We start from the raw sequence: 16714 nt of genomic DNA, 5'->3' as shown, positions 1-16714 counted from the left end.
ATCTGTGCATCTTGGGGAAAACACCTGAATTCCTTTGCATATTTGGACATTTGGAATTGGGATTTCCTGGATGCATTTCAGGAGTCCTTTATTTTGGATATTAGTCACTTTTCAGGAATGATTTGAAAGTTCTCTCCCATGTTAATGGATTGCCCTTTGACCCTGGTGGGGTCACTTGCACGAGATGCGAAGTTTCCCATGGAGTCCAGCTGGTCATACTCTGTTCACCATGCCTTTGACGTCCTAACCAAGGGTTACACTGATAACAAATATGGGTCTCGAAGTTTGGCCCCTGTGTTTCTTACTAAGTTTCCTGGTTCCAGACCTTACATTTGGGTCTCTCCATCCATCATGAGTTATGCACATGGTGGTAAGTAACAGGCCATCTCTGATCCTTTGGCATGTGGCTGTAAATGAAGCAATCGGAGGTTTGTAGTTGGTAAAGATCTGAGAGGTAGGTTAGTCTAAGCTGGGAGGGAGGGAGGGAGTGAGTGTGTGTGTGTGTGTGTGTGTGTGAGTGAGAGAGAGAGAGAGAGAGAGACAACATTGCCAGGTGCCTCTATACCCATGGACCCTATAGCCTGGTCAGAGAGAGGGGGAGAGGGAAGAGAGGGAGGGGGAGGGGAGGGAGGGAGACAACATTGCCAGGTGCCTCTACACCCATGGACCCTATAGCCTGGTCTGGGGAGGGGAGGGAGACAACATTGCCAGGTGCCTCTACACCCATGGACCCTATAGCCTGGTCTGGGGAGGGGAGGGGAGGGAGGGGAGGGAGACAACATTGCCAGGTGCCTCTACACCCATGGACCCTATAGCCTGGTCTGAGAGGGGGGGAGGGGGAGGGGAGGGAGGGAGGGAGACAACATTGCCAGGTGCCTCTACACCCATGGACCCTATAGCCTGGTCAGAGAGGGGGAGAGGGAAGAGAGGGAGGGGGAGGGGAGGGAGGGAGACAACATTGCCAGGTGCCTCTACACCCATGGACCCTATAGCCTGGAGGACTAGACCACGATGTGGAAGGTCCCGAGTCTGCAGTGCGGTCCAGCTGCGGTGCTGTCGCTGTGGCCACTCTGCTGGCCCAGAATCTGCTGTGCTCATGACTTCTGTGTGTTCCAGGATTCTTGCATAAAACGTGGCAGGAGTTTGACTCGATGCAAACCTGACATGTAATGAGTAACTACTGCAGTCCTGCGCGTTGAGATTGTCCTCTGGCAGTAGTCTCACCACCTATGTTGTCTTGTTTATTTCTGCTTCATTTCCTGCCCTTCGCTGGGCTGTAATGAGTCTGGAGGGTTTCTAGTAGTGTGGAAGTCAGACTGTTGTAGTTGTTACTCTTCAAATATTAAACTTAATAACTTCTACAATCTGGAGATAAAACATCCACATAAACAAGACAAACCTAAATACGCTTTGGTACTCTTTTTTTTACTTTTACTTTTTTTTTTTTATTTTTTTTTTGACAGGCAGAGTGGACAGTGAGAGAGAGACAGAGAGAAAGGTCTTCCTTTGCCGTTGGTTCACCCTCCAATGGCCGCTGGGGCTGTTGTGCTGCGGCCGGCGCACCGCGCTGATCTGAAGGCAGGAGCCAGGTGCTTATCCTGGTCTCCCATGGGGTGCAGGGCCCAAGCACTTGGGCCATCCTCCACTGCACTCCCGGGCCACAGCAGAGAGCTGGACTGGAAGAGGGGCAACCGGAACAGAATCCTGTGCCCCGACCGGGACTAGAACCCGGTGTGCCTGCGCCGCAAGGCGGAGGACTAGCCTAGTGAGCCGGGGTGCCGGCCTTTTGGTACTCTTTGACCTCCCCTTTCTTATCTGCTAAATTGATGTTGCTGGTGGTTTAGATGTCAACTCATTGTCAAAGTAGCATTAGATTATGGTAAGTGTGGGCAGGACTGTAGATCAAGGACGCTGATAGGAAGGGTGCTGGTGGGAACGTAGGTGAGTGTCTAAAGAGGAGACTCGCTGGGCTTCGTATGATAATGTGAGCCACATACATCATGACCTGTAATCCTAAGCTTGTAGAAATGTTTCTGTGCATCAAGCTACACTCAAACCTCTTCAAAGAGATTCCATTTGTTAGACAAAATGAGAAACTCGCGAGTGCCAACAGCGGAGGTAGCTATAAGTGGTGGGAAGCTAACGGTGGCATGCTGCACACCCACACACGTCCTCCGCTGATGGCTGTGTGCAGCGACATGAACTCGCCTGGCAAACCAAATGCCAGCAAAGGAGGCCACAGGTCATACTGTTCCAATTCTAGAATGTACCGTCTTCTATCAAGTCACGTTCAGTGTGCATGTGTAGTAAGATCTGCAAAAACACAGAAAAACACCAGGGTAGTGAGGAGCTCTGGGGAGGAGCATCTGGGGAGTGACCCAGTCACTGCGAGATCTCTTCCCCGTCTGTTTCAAATAAAATTTAGAAATGCAGAGTAGAGCAGGGTCACTGGTGTTTTGCAGGTTCTCAGTGTAGACAGTTGGTGTTCATCTGGGAGGCAAGGTGTTCAGCAGAGGGCACGAGGCCCAGATGCCCCAACTGCCCCTTTCTTGGGTCCCCTGATGAGCCGTGGCGCGGCACTGTGGTTCTAAGACTGACACCGATCTAGGGGCAGCCAGGAGGTGCAGCTGGTGCCGAGTTCACAGGCGCCGCTGTGAGAAGCGGGCTGGCGCACCTTCCCTGGCGGAAGGTGGATGAACGTTGGAAGTGAGCCTTGCGCGATGCTTGGTGGTGAGCCCCTTTCTGCTGCTGAGACTGACCTGGGTCCTCCTCACTTCCCCAGGTGTCGCTCGCTCCTTGAAGATCCGCACCCCCACCCCTGCTCTGGCGAGCTCGGAGCTCACAGTTCTGGCACAAGATGGCTGCGTCGTACTTCGCCGAGTTCGGCTTGTTGTGGTACCTGGAAGAACTCAGAAGGGAGGAGTTCTGGAAGTTTAAGGAGCTCCTCAATCAAGAACCTGCGAAGCTGGGGCTCAAGCCAATCCCCTGGGCGGAGATCAAGAGGGCCAGCAAGGAAGACCTGGCCAACATGCTGGCGGAGCGCTACTCCAGGAAGCAGGCCTGGGAGGTGACCCTGAGCATCTTCCTGCAGATCAACCGGCAGGACCTCTGGACGAAGGCCAAGGAAGAGATGGAGAGTAAGTGCAGGTGGGAGGGCAAGGCCCGGAGGTTGGGGACCGGTCACCTCTGCCCTGAAGCTGGCAAGCTGCAGAACGAGCCCCTCGCATTGTGTGAGAAGGGATAGGAGGTCGGCGTGAGCCTTGGAGGTACACGGTTGCAGCTGGTACCGGTCCTACAAGGGCCGGTGAGGAGGCGGGGACAGCGGCCCGATGCCGCTCATGCGAGCAGTTCTCCGTTACTCTGCCCCGAGAAGAGTCTGATCTTAGGGGATACGACCTGGCTGTCGGTGTGTGACTACCAGGTCTGCTGAAGTGGAGCAGCCGACTGCTCCTGGGAACAAGAGGACCTAGGACGTGCACAAGAGGACCTAGGCAGGACCCCAACAGGAAATAGCTCTGGACACTCGATGTCCTTCCTCGGTGTTGCAGGAAGCACTTCTGCATAACTTTCTCCCATTTTGCCACAACTCATCAGAAGTTAATAAGAGAACTGGATTACTAGTACCCCCATACCTTAGATCTTCCCAAGGGTGAAGGATTGGATTTCAGCCAGTAATGAAGTGACCTTCACTGCACCTCAGTTCCCCCACTGGAGTAAGGGGAGGTGATAGTGGCAGTGTTTTTAGGGGTGGCCGTGATCTGTGTTCTGGTGAGGACCGGGCAGGCTGGTGCGCCTAGGACACGGACGGTGGTGCCCGGTGAGCACTGGCTGGTGGAGGCTTGGACCGCGTTCCTTGGAGGCTTGTATCTGGAACAGCAGCGCGAGTCATCCTTGGATCCTCTGTCACCCATTGCTGCCGCCCTCTCCCTGGCCATGAGCGCCCTGGACTCTGCTCCACATGGTTCTTCTTGGGTGCCATTGGCTGGAAGGCAGGGCGGTCTGCCCTCCCAGGGGGCTCTACAAAGTCCAGAGAGTTTGGGTTGCCATGACAATGCGTGGTGACACTGTTATCTTGGGGGTAGGGGCCAGAGATGATTCTAAACACCCAGGACAGCCCGACATCATGTACACAGTGTCGTGGCTAGATACCCCAGCTGCACAAAGCAGACCAGGGGAGTTGATCTCGGTGGCCCTGGGGGTGCCTGTTCTGTGCCAGTGCCATGATGGAAAGGCTCCTTGTGGGGAGCTCAGTAGACACAGATCACCAACACTCGGTGCAAACGTTTAATCGGATCTTCAGAAAGAGGGTGGTTAGAGTCCTCTCTTGGGCCCCTTCACGGGAAGTCTCTGCACAGCAGCTTTGGTACAGCACAGCCGGTCTGAGCCTGCCAAGCTCCAGGGAGGCTCACTGGGCAGGGGGCGCGGGTGAGGGCAGCTTGCTGGGCATCGCGGTTGGCCGGACTGCCTGTCTGTTGCTTGGTGGGATGTGCTGGGCTATTGGCTGAGGTCCAGTTGGCATTCTTCTCTGTTGATGGGGCCTCTGCTGGGTAAGGTACTTGCCCAACACACCTACTGCCTCGCCATCCCTCAGTGGGGCTTCTAGGGGATCTGCAGCTCACAGCGATGGGGAGGAGAGGGAGGGAAGCCAGCAGGACTGAGGGTGGCTCCTGCTGGGAGAGAATGGGGCAGAGTGGGCATCCTGGGCAGGTGACTTGAATACGCTAATTAAGGCATCAGTCAATGGCATAGAATGAAGACCTAGTTCTGCACTGTCATCAGAGAGGATTGGAGTGTTGACTTGGTGCTTGCGAAAAAGGCATTTTTCTCTAAAGATCTACTCATGCTCTTGAAAGAGACAGATGGGGACCTTCAACCCGCTAGTTCACTCCCCAAATGGCTGCAATGGCTGGAGCTGGGCCCATCTGAAGACGGGAACCCGGAGCTTCCTCCAGATCTTCCTCATGGGTGCAGGGGCCCAAGGACGTGGGCTAGTCTCTGCCACCTTACCAGGTGCCTTAGCAGGGAGCTGGATCAGAAGTAGAGCAGCTGAGAATGGAACCCATGCCCATGTGGGATGCTGGCGCTGCAGGCTGTGGCTTTATTGGCTACACCACAGGACCGGCCACAGAAGGCATGTTCCCTAAGCCTGGTATGTCGATTCAGATCCAAAAAAGGTACCTCATGAGTGTTGGGTAAAGTGCTGTGGTCGTTAGTGGGCTGTCTTCTGCGTCACCTTGCACCTCTGCATAGTCAAGGCTGTGACATCTCTGGGGAATGTCACAGCCTTATTGAATGCCTCTCCTTTCAAGTCTACTTCATCTGGCACAGGGTGGCAGTTCCTGCTTCCTTGTGGTCTCCACTCGTCTGAGGAATCTGTCCAGCTGTCCATACCTGGCCTTTGTTAAACTTACACAATTGTAAACTGACAAATTGTACCTCCTTATGGAGTACTACGTGATGACTTGATAGGCGTATACATCGTGTGGTGTTAATTGGAGGGACGGCATCATACTCCAACGTTGACCATTTACTTACTGTGAAGGCATTCGGATACTTAGTTTCATAAAGGCACAGTCTAGTATGTCGTTGTCTGTATCAACCAGGACAACAGCGCCCCGCAACTTGTACTCCCTTGTAACCATGACTTGGCACTCACTGAGGAGTGTGTCCCGCCCTCCCCAGCTCTCCCGAGCCATGGTAACTTCATTCTCCTCCACTTCTGTGAGGTCAGCTTCCTTAATGATGTAACTAGGGGACGTCATGTGCCCTTCGTTTTTCTGTGACTGGATTCTTTCATGTCCTACAGAGATGCACGGCTTCATGCATATTGAATGACGAGAGTTCAGACTACTGAGCTGCATTCATTGTGTACGAGTTACGCCTTTTCTTGATCAACTCACGGGGACAAATAGGTTTGTTTCGGCTCGTTGTCTGTCAGGAACAGTGCAGATGTCTTCCATGGACTGGCCATGTTTTCCTCGGATGGACACACACACACACACACACACACAGCACTGCGATCGCTGGGTCACAGGGTAGCTCCTTTTTGAGCTGTATGAGGAATCTCCGTACTGTCGTCCACAGCAGTTGCCCTGACTTGGATTCCCACCAACAACATGCCAGCATTGCCTTTTCTCCACACACTTGTCAGCACTCCCTACCTTTGATCGTTCTAACAGTAGCTAAAGTAACTGGAGTGGGGTAATGGTGCATTGTGGTTTTGACTTTAATTTCCCTGGTGATGGGTGATGCAGAGCACCAACCCCTTGGTCCTTTGTACATCTTTGCACATCTTTGTGTGTGTATGGGGGTGTCTGCACATATATGGGGTGTTTGTGTTGGCTGTTGGGTTGGATTGCGTTACATACAATGGCTAATGACTGCTTGTCCGATGTGCAGCTCTGTTTGTTCATATTGTCTAGGTCGTCTTTTGACTGCGTTGATAATCCTCTAATTCATCTTTTGTTTCATGCTTTTGGGGTCTGATCCAAAAATCCTTGCCTTGGAATATTTTCTGTATGTTCTAATGTTTTCATAGTTCCATATTTAGGTCTTTTGCTCCTTTTTTTTTTTAGTTATTGTACATGATTGGAGATAAAGATTCAGTTTGACGATTCTCTATGAATTTCCAATTGTCTAAGCACCTTCTAAAATCTTTTAAAAAGTGATTTATTTGAAAGAGTTGCACAGAGGAGGAGAGGCAGAGAGAAGTCTCCCATCTGCTGGTTGACTCCCCAGTTGGCTACAACAGCCTGAGTTGTGCCAATCCAAAGCCAGGAGCTTCTTCCGGGTCTCCCACGTGGGTGCAGGGACCCAAGGACTTGGGCCACCTTCTGCTTTCCCAGGCCACAGCAGAGAGCTGGATAGGAAGTGGAGCAGCTGGGACTCAACCAGAGCCCATATGGGATGCCAGTACTGCAGGCAGGGGCTTTGCCCACTACGCCACAGCACCGGCCATGCCTGAGCACCGTTAACCGAACCTATTGGCACTTTTTCCAGTGTGTTCTTGGTGCCTTCATCAAATAAGATAGTAGTGGATGATGGGATCACTTCTCAGCTCTGTTCTGTTCCACTGGTCTAAGTGTGTTTTTATGCCAGTGCCATACTATTTTAACAACTCTAACTTTGCAGTATATTCTATTGTAAAGATCTTATTTGAGAGGCAGAGTTAGAGGGAGAGACATAAAAAGGTCTTCCATTTGCTGGCTCACTCCCCAAATGGCTGCAGTGGCTGGAACTGAGCCAGCCCGAAGCCAGGAGCTTCTTCCAGGTCTCCCATGTGGATGCAGGGTCCCCGAGCACTTGAGCCGCCGCCGCCGCCTCCTGCTTTCCCAGGCCCAAGCAGAGAGCTGGATGGGAAGAGGAGCAGCCTGGACTCAAACCGGCGCCCATAAAGGATGCTGGTGCCTCGGGAGGAGGCTTAGCTCCCTAGGTCACAGCGTTGGCCCCTGCAATATCTTAAAGGCAGGTTGTATGATGCCGCCTCCTTTCTTTTTGCTCAAGGTTATATTGGGTGCGCTGGATCTTTTGTGGTTCCACACAAACCTTAATCATGCCGTTTCTACCTGTGAGAAATGCCGCTGGTCACTTTGGTTGAGCGCTGTAGCTGTAGATGGCTTTGGGTAGTAAGGCCATTGAGTCTCGATTCCACCTGAGATCGTGAGACGTCTTTCTGCTCCTTTGTGTGGCCTTGACTTTATTCACCAAGTGTTTTAGTTGTCATTGTAGAGATCTTCTACATACTGGTGAAATTTATTCTTAGATACCCCTCTCTAGAGCTGCTGCAAACAGGATTACTTCTGGGATTAAGTGCTATTGATAGCACTAGTTTGACTTTGTATCAACATTGCTGAATTGGACCATTGTTACAAAGCTGTGTGTGTGTGTGTGTGGGGGGGGTTCCTATATCTAAGGTGATCTGCAATAGGGGGCAACTCCCTCCTGTACAGTTTGGGTGTCCTTCAGTATAATTACTGTGCCAAGAACTTCGGAGCTGCAGAGGAGAAAGTGCACCTCCGTGTCTTGTTGGAGATCTCGCATTGGTGTTAGCTGTTGGCTGTTCATATATGGCTTTTATTACATTGAAATGGTCTTCCAATAAACAGTTAAGATGAAGTGATGTTGGATTTTATTAAATGCCTTCTGCCTCTATTGAGATGTGATTTGAATGCAAATTTAAAAGATCCATTGGAAGCAGAGTTGGAGGAAGGGAGGGACAGAAATAAACACATCTTTCATCCACTGGCTCATTCCCCAGTGGCCACAACAGCTTGTGTTGGGCCAGGCCAAAGCCAGGAGCCTGGGTCTCCATCTGGGTCTCTGGCATGGATAGTGGGGGCTGACGCACTAGGGCCCTCCCTCTCCCACTGCTTTCCCAGGTGCATCAGCAGGAGCTGGATTGGAAGTGGAGCAGCTGGGATGCCAACCTTGGCTCACGAGATGCTGCTTTGACCCACTCTGCCCCTGATAGGAATGTTGCCATTTTGCTGATGGGTTACATCGTTCGTCGGCTTCTGTTGAGTCACCTTGTATCCCTGAGAATCCCACCTGATCATAGTGGTAACGACTATAATGGGCTGCTGGATTCAGTCTAGTGTTCTGTTGAGTTTTTCCATCCATATTCATCAAGAATGTTGATCTATTACTTTGTTTCTTGGTGTGCGCTTTGGTTTTGATATCGGAGTAATTCTGGTCTCATTCCATCTTTATTTTGAAATAATTTAAAATATAAAATTTGTAAATGTTACACAGTTCAGTAGTGAAGTCATCTGGTCTTGAGCTTCTCTTTGGGGGGTGCTTTTTCTGAATCATTACTTAACCACTTTGCTGTTTCTATATTCATGATTCGATCTTGGTAAGTGGGGTGTGTGTGATTGGCTCTTCTAGGTTATTGTTAATTACACATCACGATGAACAATACTTGGCATTGTTGCCCTTTTCATCTGATTGTACTTGATGTTTCTCAGTCTGGTTAGGAGTGTGCCTTTGGGTCAAAGGACCTAGGCATCCTTTATTACATGTAAACCATCTCATGTCCAATTATAAAAGCGTTGCTGCTGCATTTTTGTATGAACTTGATTGATTTTCCTTCTGTTAACTGGTTTGGTGTATGCTTATTTTATTAGCTGCTTGGGATGCAGTAAGATTATTTGATAACTTTGCTTTTAATGACTAGTACTGCTTTTGCTTCTGCTGTATTCCATAGACATTGATCCATTTCTTATTTGAAAGAGTTAGAGGTAGAGACAGGTCTTCCATCTGCTGGTTCACTCCCCAGAAGGCCACAATGGCAGGAGCTGGGCTGATCTAAAGCCAGGAGCTTCTTCCAGGTCTCCTACGTGGGTGCAGGGGCCCAAGGACTTGGGCCATCTTCTGCTTTCCCAGGCCATGGCAGAGAGCTGGATGGGAACTGGAGCAGCTGGGGCTCGAATTGGTGCCCATATGGGAAGCTGGAGCTTTAGGCCTGGGCGTTAACCCACTGCGCTACAGTGCTGGCCCCAATCCACTTTTTCTTTTTGGCTGAGTTACAGACAGAGACAGAGGTCTTCGTTCCGTTGGTTCACTACCCTAATGGCCGCTGCAGCCAGCGCTGTTCACTCCCCTAATAGCTGCTGTGGCCTGCGCTGCGCCAATCCAGAGCCAGGAGCCGGGTGCTTCCTCCCGGTCTCAAATGTGGGTGCAGGGACCCAAGCACTTGGGCCATCCTCCGTTGCCTTCCCAGGCCACAGCAGAGAGCTAGACTGGAAGAGGAACAACCGGGACAGATCCAGCCCCCCAAACTGGGAGTAGAATCCGGGGTGCCAGCGCGACAGGCGGAGGATTAGCCAACTGAGCCATGGTGCCGGCCAATCCATTTCTTCTTAATACCTTCCATGCTACACTTTTCAGTTGTAAATTAACTTTCATGAATCTTTGTAGTTTCCAAGGTTTTCCTTGCTGTTTCCTTGTTTGTCTACTGCCTTTTTATTTATATTTCTGCCCTTCTATTTCCTTGTGTTCAGAACAGATCTGATACAAGCTTAAGAATCTCAGCCTTGTTTGATCTCTCGTATGACCTATACTTGAACTTTCCAGGAACACGAAGAAAGGCTGTTTGGCTTCTGTTGGAAGGGACATTCTGTAGATGTTAGGTTCAATTGATCTAGGAAGTAGTTTTAAAAAATTTGAGACTAACAGTGGTTTTTCTACTTGGTGAATTCTGTATTTAATGGAGGGTTAAGTATGTCATTGAAAAATAAGGAAGATGGGAGGGTGTAGGGTGGGAAGTACCATTATGCTTCTTGTAAAAACTGTTAAACAAGTTTCGTGTACTTCAGACTTATAAACAGCGCTACTTCCCCTCCCTCATTACTCTTAAAACTATATTTGAAATTCATGAAATTTGTTCCTTCTGTGTAAATAAATTATTTGAAAGATGGACGGAGACAAGATGGGAATTTCCATCTTCTGGCTCGTTCCCCAAATGCCCCCAATAGCCAGGGCTGAGCCAGGCATTCCATCCGGGTCTTCAATGTAGGTGGCAGAGAGCCAAGCCCTTGAATCGGTACTTATTTCCCAGGGAGTGCGCTGGCAGGAATGGGAGTTGCTCCAAATAGTGCAGCTTGGAGACCCATCACCTTACAGTTGGGAGAGGGAATTAACCCACGTTAGACTTGATGTCTAGCATTGGGCCTGTAACAGAAGCCCAGTGCTGGGCCAGGCGTCATGGCCCCTATGCCATGCCGATACCTGCAGCCTCCAGTGATCCTGATGTGCAGTCCTGAGATGGTTGCCTCTAACTCTGACTTTCAAATGAGTAAATCTTTATTCATTTGAAAGTCAGAGTTAGAGAGGCAGAGGCAAAGAGGGGTATTCCATCTGCGGGTTGACTGCCCAAGTGGCCACAGTGGCTGGAGCTGAGCTGACTTGAAGCCAGGAGCTTCTTCTGGGTCTCTGACATGGGTGCAGATGCCCAAGCACTTGGCCCATCTTCTGCTTTCCCAGGATGTCTCAGAGCTGGATTGGAAATGAAATAGCTGGGACTTGAACCAGCGCCCATATGGGATGCCGACACTGCAGGCGGCGGCTTTACCTGCTATATCACGGTGCCAGCAGCCCCCAAGTTTATTCCCTATAACACAGTCGCTGGAGATTATGGACAGGCCTGGGATGAGGTGTCTTCTAGTACAGAAACAATGATAGCACACCAATGGCAGACTCCAGGCAAATCCTTATCTAGTGTGACATCCAGTGCTGACAGCACAAACGTCCACAGGTGTAGAGAAGATAAGGATACTAAAAATCTATGCAAGGGCAGTCATCCAAAATGCTAGGTTAATGGCTACATAAATGGCTAATCCTCCCATGTACCAACAAACATCAAGAAACCAAGGAATTGCGTCATCACTTAATGTCCGAAGCCAACCAGCTAGCAACTGACATGTGCAAATTCTTGGATGAAGAATTAAAGTAGGTGTTTTAAGGAAGCTCAAACTTCAAGAGAACGTAGAGAGAAATGACTTGATTGCAGAAATTTGAGATGGAAGTAACTGTAAGACCTCAAGTGGAAAACTCCAAGCTGAGAAGTACACGAAAGCTAACACACGACACAAGGCATCAATAGCTGAACAGACGGGAAGAATCGGAGTTCAAAGGAAGGCATTGGAAAGTGCAGTGGAGGAATGAGGAGAGCTTATGAGAACTTGAGGGTTAGAATTAGGAGGGCAAATGTCAGCACTATTGGGGTTCAAGAAGGACTGGAGGCCAAAAGAGCATAAGGCATAGTCAAGGACATAAAAACAAAACTCAACCTAGAGAAAGCACTTTTTTTTTTTTTCAAATATCCAAAGAATTGTTGGTGTTGGTTGCCAGTGAGACTGAACTCAACCAAGACTACCCCAAGACACCTTACAATGGAGATGATCAGGATTAAAGATGGGATTCCCAAAGCACTCTAAGGAACAACACTCGAGGGTGTCCAGATTTGCCTAAAAGCAGACTTGTGTAAGGTATGACTCTGGTACTGTAGGAAGATTACTGTTGGCTGAGGGTACTGTACCCAGCAAAGTGGTCCTTCAGATGTGATGGAGAAATACTGGCAGTACTAAATGAAAGCTGAGTGGACTTGGCACCACTAGACAAGTCCTTAAATGCTAAAAGCTCTTGAAAGAACTAACAAGTTAAAAAAATGTCAGGATAGAAAATGCACTGGAGAGGGGCCGGCACTGTGGTATAGCAGGTTAAGCTACTGCCTGCATTGCTGGCATCCCGTATGGGCACTGGTTCGAGTCCCAGCTGCTCCACTTCCAATCCAGCTCTCTGCTATGGCCTGGGAAAGCAGTGGAGAATGGCCCAAGTCCTTGGGGCCCTGCACCCACGTGGGACACCTGGGAGAAGCTCTTGGCTTTGGATTGGCCTGGCTTTGGCCATTGTGACCACTTAAAACCAGTGGATGGAGGACCTCTCTCCCTCTGCCTCTGCCTCTCTGTAACTCTACCTTCCAAATCTTTAAAAGAAAGTATTGGCAAGAGCAACAAAACAGACAACATCAGAATACTGTAAGCCATTCACTTAGCCAAAGGACTAGAAGCAAAACAATGGTGTGTAAGGCATTGATATCTTTAGTATAAAGATGATAAGCAAAACGATAAAAATAGCTATTAATGTTACAAGATAGGCAATACAGAAAGATGTCAAATGGGACATAAAATTTTCAAAATGTAAGGAGCAATGGAGTAGAGGTACAATTTACTAGAATTCTAGTAATCGAGTTTCTTCGATCTTTATAACCACTATGAAGTTATTTCAAAGGAACTTGTTCTTACCAAAATATTCTTGTATACCTCATAATGACAAAGCAGCAAATGTAACCTCATAAAAATGGGAACCAAGGAACCAAGCACCCTACTAGAAAAAAATGGTTTTATCTGGTTTTACTGTAGTTTTAATTATCAGTTTGGCAGTACCAAGATCTCACATTATCTTAGACTAAATTCTCTAAGTGTAGAATGACCACACAGGTATTTAAAAACAAAACCTACGTGCAGGCTGCTTGGAAAGCCTGCTTTCATGTCGGAAGTGTGGAGTAGGCGGAGCCCAGTGGTGGGGCTGCAGCATGGGCAGTTGTAGCTCCAGCTCCTAAGGAGCCCTCCGTACTGCTTCCTGTAGTGGCTGTACCAGCTGATGTCCCCAGAGGTGCCGGTTTCACTTTCTCAGAACCTCGCCAGCGGTCACTGCTTCCTGAAAGTGGCCAGTCTAACAGGTGAGGTGGTATCATTGTGGTTCCCACTCGAGTTTCCCTGACGGCCGGTGACAGGGGGCGCTTTCCCCATGTACCTGTTGGTTATTTGTATTTCTTCACTTGGTGACTGTATGGTGCTCTCTTGCCATTTCCTGATGGGTGGTATTTGTTGAATTGATTGGCTGACATGTCCTGGATATTCACCTGTCAGATCGGTAGCTTGCGACTGTCTTCTCTGGCTCTGTCGTCTCTTCACGATTGTTAGCCTTGTTGTGCGGAAGCTTCTGAGCTGTATACAATCTCATTGCCTACCTGTGCTTTCGTTTGTTGCCTGTGTGTGTGTGTCCAGTTGTGTCAGCACCATTTAACGATGACTCTTTGTGTTCTTGACACTTTTGTGAATTATGTTGGCTGTATGCATGTGGATTAATTTCTCGGCTCCGATTCTGTTGCACTGATGCATATGCCAGTTGTATCTTTTTCCACTATGGTTTCTTTTTTTTTTGACAGGCAGAGTGGACAGTGAGAGACAGAAAGGTCTTCCTTTGCCGTTGGTTCACCCTCCAATGGCCGGCGCGCTGTGTCCAGCGCACCACGCTGATCCGATGGCAGGAGCCAGGTGCTTCTCCTGGTCTCCCATGGGGTGCAGGGCCCAAACACTTGGGCCATCCTCCACTGCACTCCCTGGCCACAGCAGAGAGCTGGCCTGGAAGAGGGGCAACCGGGACAGAATCCAGCACCCCCACCGGGACTAGAACCCGGTGTGCCGGCGCTGCAAGGCGGAGGATTAGCCTAGTAAGCTGCGGCACCGGCTAAAGTAGTCTCTTGGCTGACTTTTCTCATTCACATTATAGTTTTTCCCTTCATTTCTTAGTGGCTTCCCTGTATTGCATCTCATTGAGTTTCCCTAGGATCACGTTTGGAGCTCTTCCTTGCTTGGGCATTTGGTGCATCTCCAGAAATGCATCCTGATGGGAAGGACAATGCGTGTTCTTGCAGTGTTCTGCCTTCTCACCTTCCTGTATTTCCTATACCGCTGACTGCACTCCTTCATGGCGTAGTTGTTGCTGGAGCTCCTGACTCGGATGAGTGCAGGGTTCCAGCTGGCGAGTTGCTTTGGCTTTGTCCCTGGGGGAGCCTGGGCTTTGACTCCTGAGTGTTCTCTCCAGCTGTGATGAATGTTGGTGTTGTCAGACACTGTTGGGTGGACGGTTGTCCAGCCCTCCACGGTTCCATAGTTCATGGAGGGAGTGCAAGGACTTGATGTAGACATGGTTCTCCAATGGTGTGCATCTTCAGACCCCAGGGGGTTGGGTGTGGATTATACCGTGGTTCCTCGTGGCATGTTGGTGGCGCTGTGGGACACCGTGGGCTGTTCTATCCTGCCAGCAGCTCTGAGTGAGGCTGAGTGTGGCACCAGTAGCTGTGGTTCTAGAACTGTGTGATGTGCATGGAACTATTGCTAAGCTCTTGGTAGGTGTGAGTGACACTGGCATTTACAGCAGTAGAAGCCCGAGGCCGAGCACTGAGGGGGTCCTTACTGTGGTCCCACAGGGCGAGTACAGGTTGTGCTGTGGACGTGCACTGGTAGGTGTGGGGCTGGAGTGTGGTGGGTTAGAGGAGTTCAGTACTGGCTGTCACAGTGCTGGAGCTATAGGGCAGGGAAGGGTACTTGATGCAGTTGCCCTAGGAATAATCCTAAATTAAGCTGGGTGTTGGCTGTGTTGCGGCTCAATAGGCTAATCCTCTGCTTGTGGCACCAGCGCACAGTTCTAGTCCCGGTCAGGGCGCCAGATTCTGTCCCGGTTGCTGCTCTTCAGTCCAGCTCTCTGCTGTGGCCCGGGAGTGCAGTGGAGGATGGCCCAAGTGCTTGGGCCCTGCACCCCATGGGAGACCAAGAGAAGCACCTGGCTTCTGGCTTCGGATCAGCGCGGTGCGCCGGCCGCGGTGGCCATTGGTGGTGGTGGGGTGAACCAATGGCAAAGGAAGACTTTTCTGTCTCTGTCCACTCTGCCTGTCCAAAAAAAAAAAAAAAAAATTGGGTGTCACGCATGGGTTGCCATCGACCTGCAGCATTGGCACAGGGATGGAGCTGCCCCCCTGATCCCGCAGGGCGAGTCCCGGGGCTGCAGGTTGCAGTGAGCACCTCACTCGCATCTAATATGTTTGTAGAGGTTATGCTGGGGACTGCCCTATGGTAGACACAGATCTGGAATAGTGGAATGTAGATGGGCCCTTCCAGATACTGTAGGGGTGAACTTGGGTGACTGTCCGGAATGTAGCTCTACCAGTACTGGTCCCAGAGCCACAGGACTGGAAGGACATGTTGCCCTCATCCCATAGGTCGATGAGATTACACTGGGCGTTGTTCACTGGTTGCCGCAAGCCTGGATTGGCATGCCGGAGGGCCTTTGCCTGCCCCCACGTGTGCACACTGGTGTCCCTGGGACTTGTCACAGACCCAGAGCTGCAGGTTGCAGTGGGGTTGTTACCCTGCTCCTGTGGAGTGAGCTTGGGGGGCTCTGGAGTATACAGCTAGAACATTGAGGGTCCCAGAGGGGTGTGACCCGGAGCCTGATGGTGTGCGCATGTTACACAGGGAGTCGTGTGTTAGTGGGTGTGGCCTGGAGTGGAGGAACATGGGGCTTGCCTGGAGAATGGATGTCGGCAGTGGGATACTGGATTCTGACAACAGACACTGTTGATTGACAGGCATCAGTCGTTTCTCTCCTCTTTTCCATCTCTGTGCCCCCTCCCTGTGCCCTTCTTTCCTGCCTTGACATCGAAGTCGAGCAGTTTGCCCCGTGATGTCCCGGTTGGCTGATGGTGGTTGGTTTTCCCAGATGTCCCGGTTGGCTGATGGTGGTTGGTTTTCCCAGATGTCCCGGTTGGCTGATGGTGGTTGGTTTTCCCAGATGTCCCGGTTGGCTGATGGTGGTTGGTTTTCCCAGAGCGTCACCGGAATGTGCAAGGTTGTATAGACTAAACATCTTTGAGCACGTACATTTGTCCATGTCTGTGGGGCAGAGTGTGACGTTTGCGGAACGGGCTAGGAGCAGATCAGGTAATTTGCATATTCATGTCAGGAGGGGCCTATGAGCCCTTAGTTCAGCTCCTCAGTATAATGACTGAACAGTAGCCACTTCACATGCATGGAACACCGGAATTTATCACCGCCATCTGCGGTTGTCAGTCATCCAGTCTCCCTCTGGCACCGGGACTCCCTCCCTTCCCAGCCTCGGGTCACGAGTATTGCAATTTTTTTTTTTTAAATTTTGACAGGCAGAGTGGGCAGTGAGAGAGAGACAGAAAGGTCTTCCTTTGCCGTTGGTTCACCCTCCAATGGCCGCTGTGGCCAGCACGCTGCGGCCGGCGCACCACGCTGATCTGATGGCAGGAGCCAGGTGCTTCTCCTGGTCTCCCATGGGGTGCAGGGCCCAAGCACTTGGGCCATCCTCCACTGCACTCCCGGGCCACAGCAGAGAGCTGGCCTGG

General features: G+C 50.5%; 1 protein-coding gene across 1 annotated transcript in view; it reads left to right on the top strand.

Annotated features, from left to right (window-relative positions):
* The first annotated feature begins 2723 nt into the window (after positions 1–2723).
* Positions 2724–16714, top strand: part of LOC100348957 (NACHT, LRR and PYD domains-containing protein 9) — a 37617-nt gene continuing 23626 nt past the window's right edge. Inside the window, exon 1 of the mRNA XM_070062785.1 lies at positions 2724–3137. Coding sequence (XP_069918886.1) covers positions 2858–3137 — 280 coding nt within the window. The 5' untranslated portion in view covers positions 2724–2857. The remainder of the gene's footprint in view (positions 3138–16714) is intronic.

Source organism: Oryctolagus cuniculus, chromosome 18, assembly GCF_964237555.1.
Source record: "Oryctolagus cuniculus chromosome 18, mOryCun1.1, whole genome shotgun sequence".
Taxonomy (NCBI): Eukaryota; Metazoa; Chordata; class Mammalia; order Lagomorpha; family Leporidae; genus Oryctolagus; species Oryctolagus cuniculus.
Note: the sequence above shows the minus strand (reverse complement) of the source record. Positions and strands in the feature narration are given on the sequence as shown.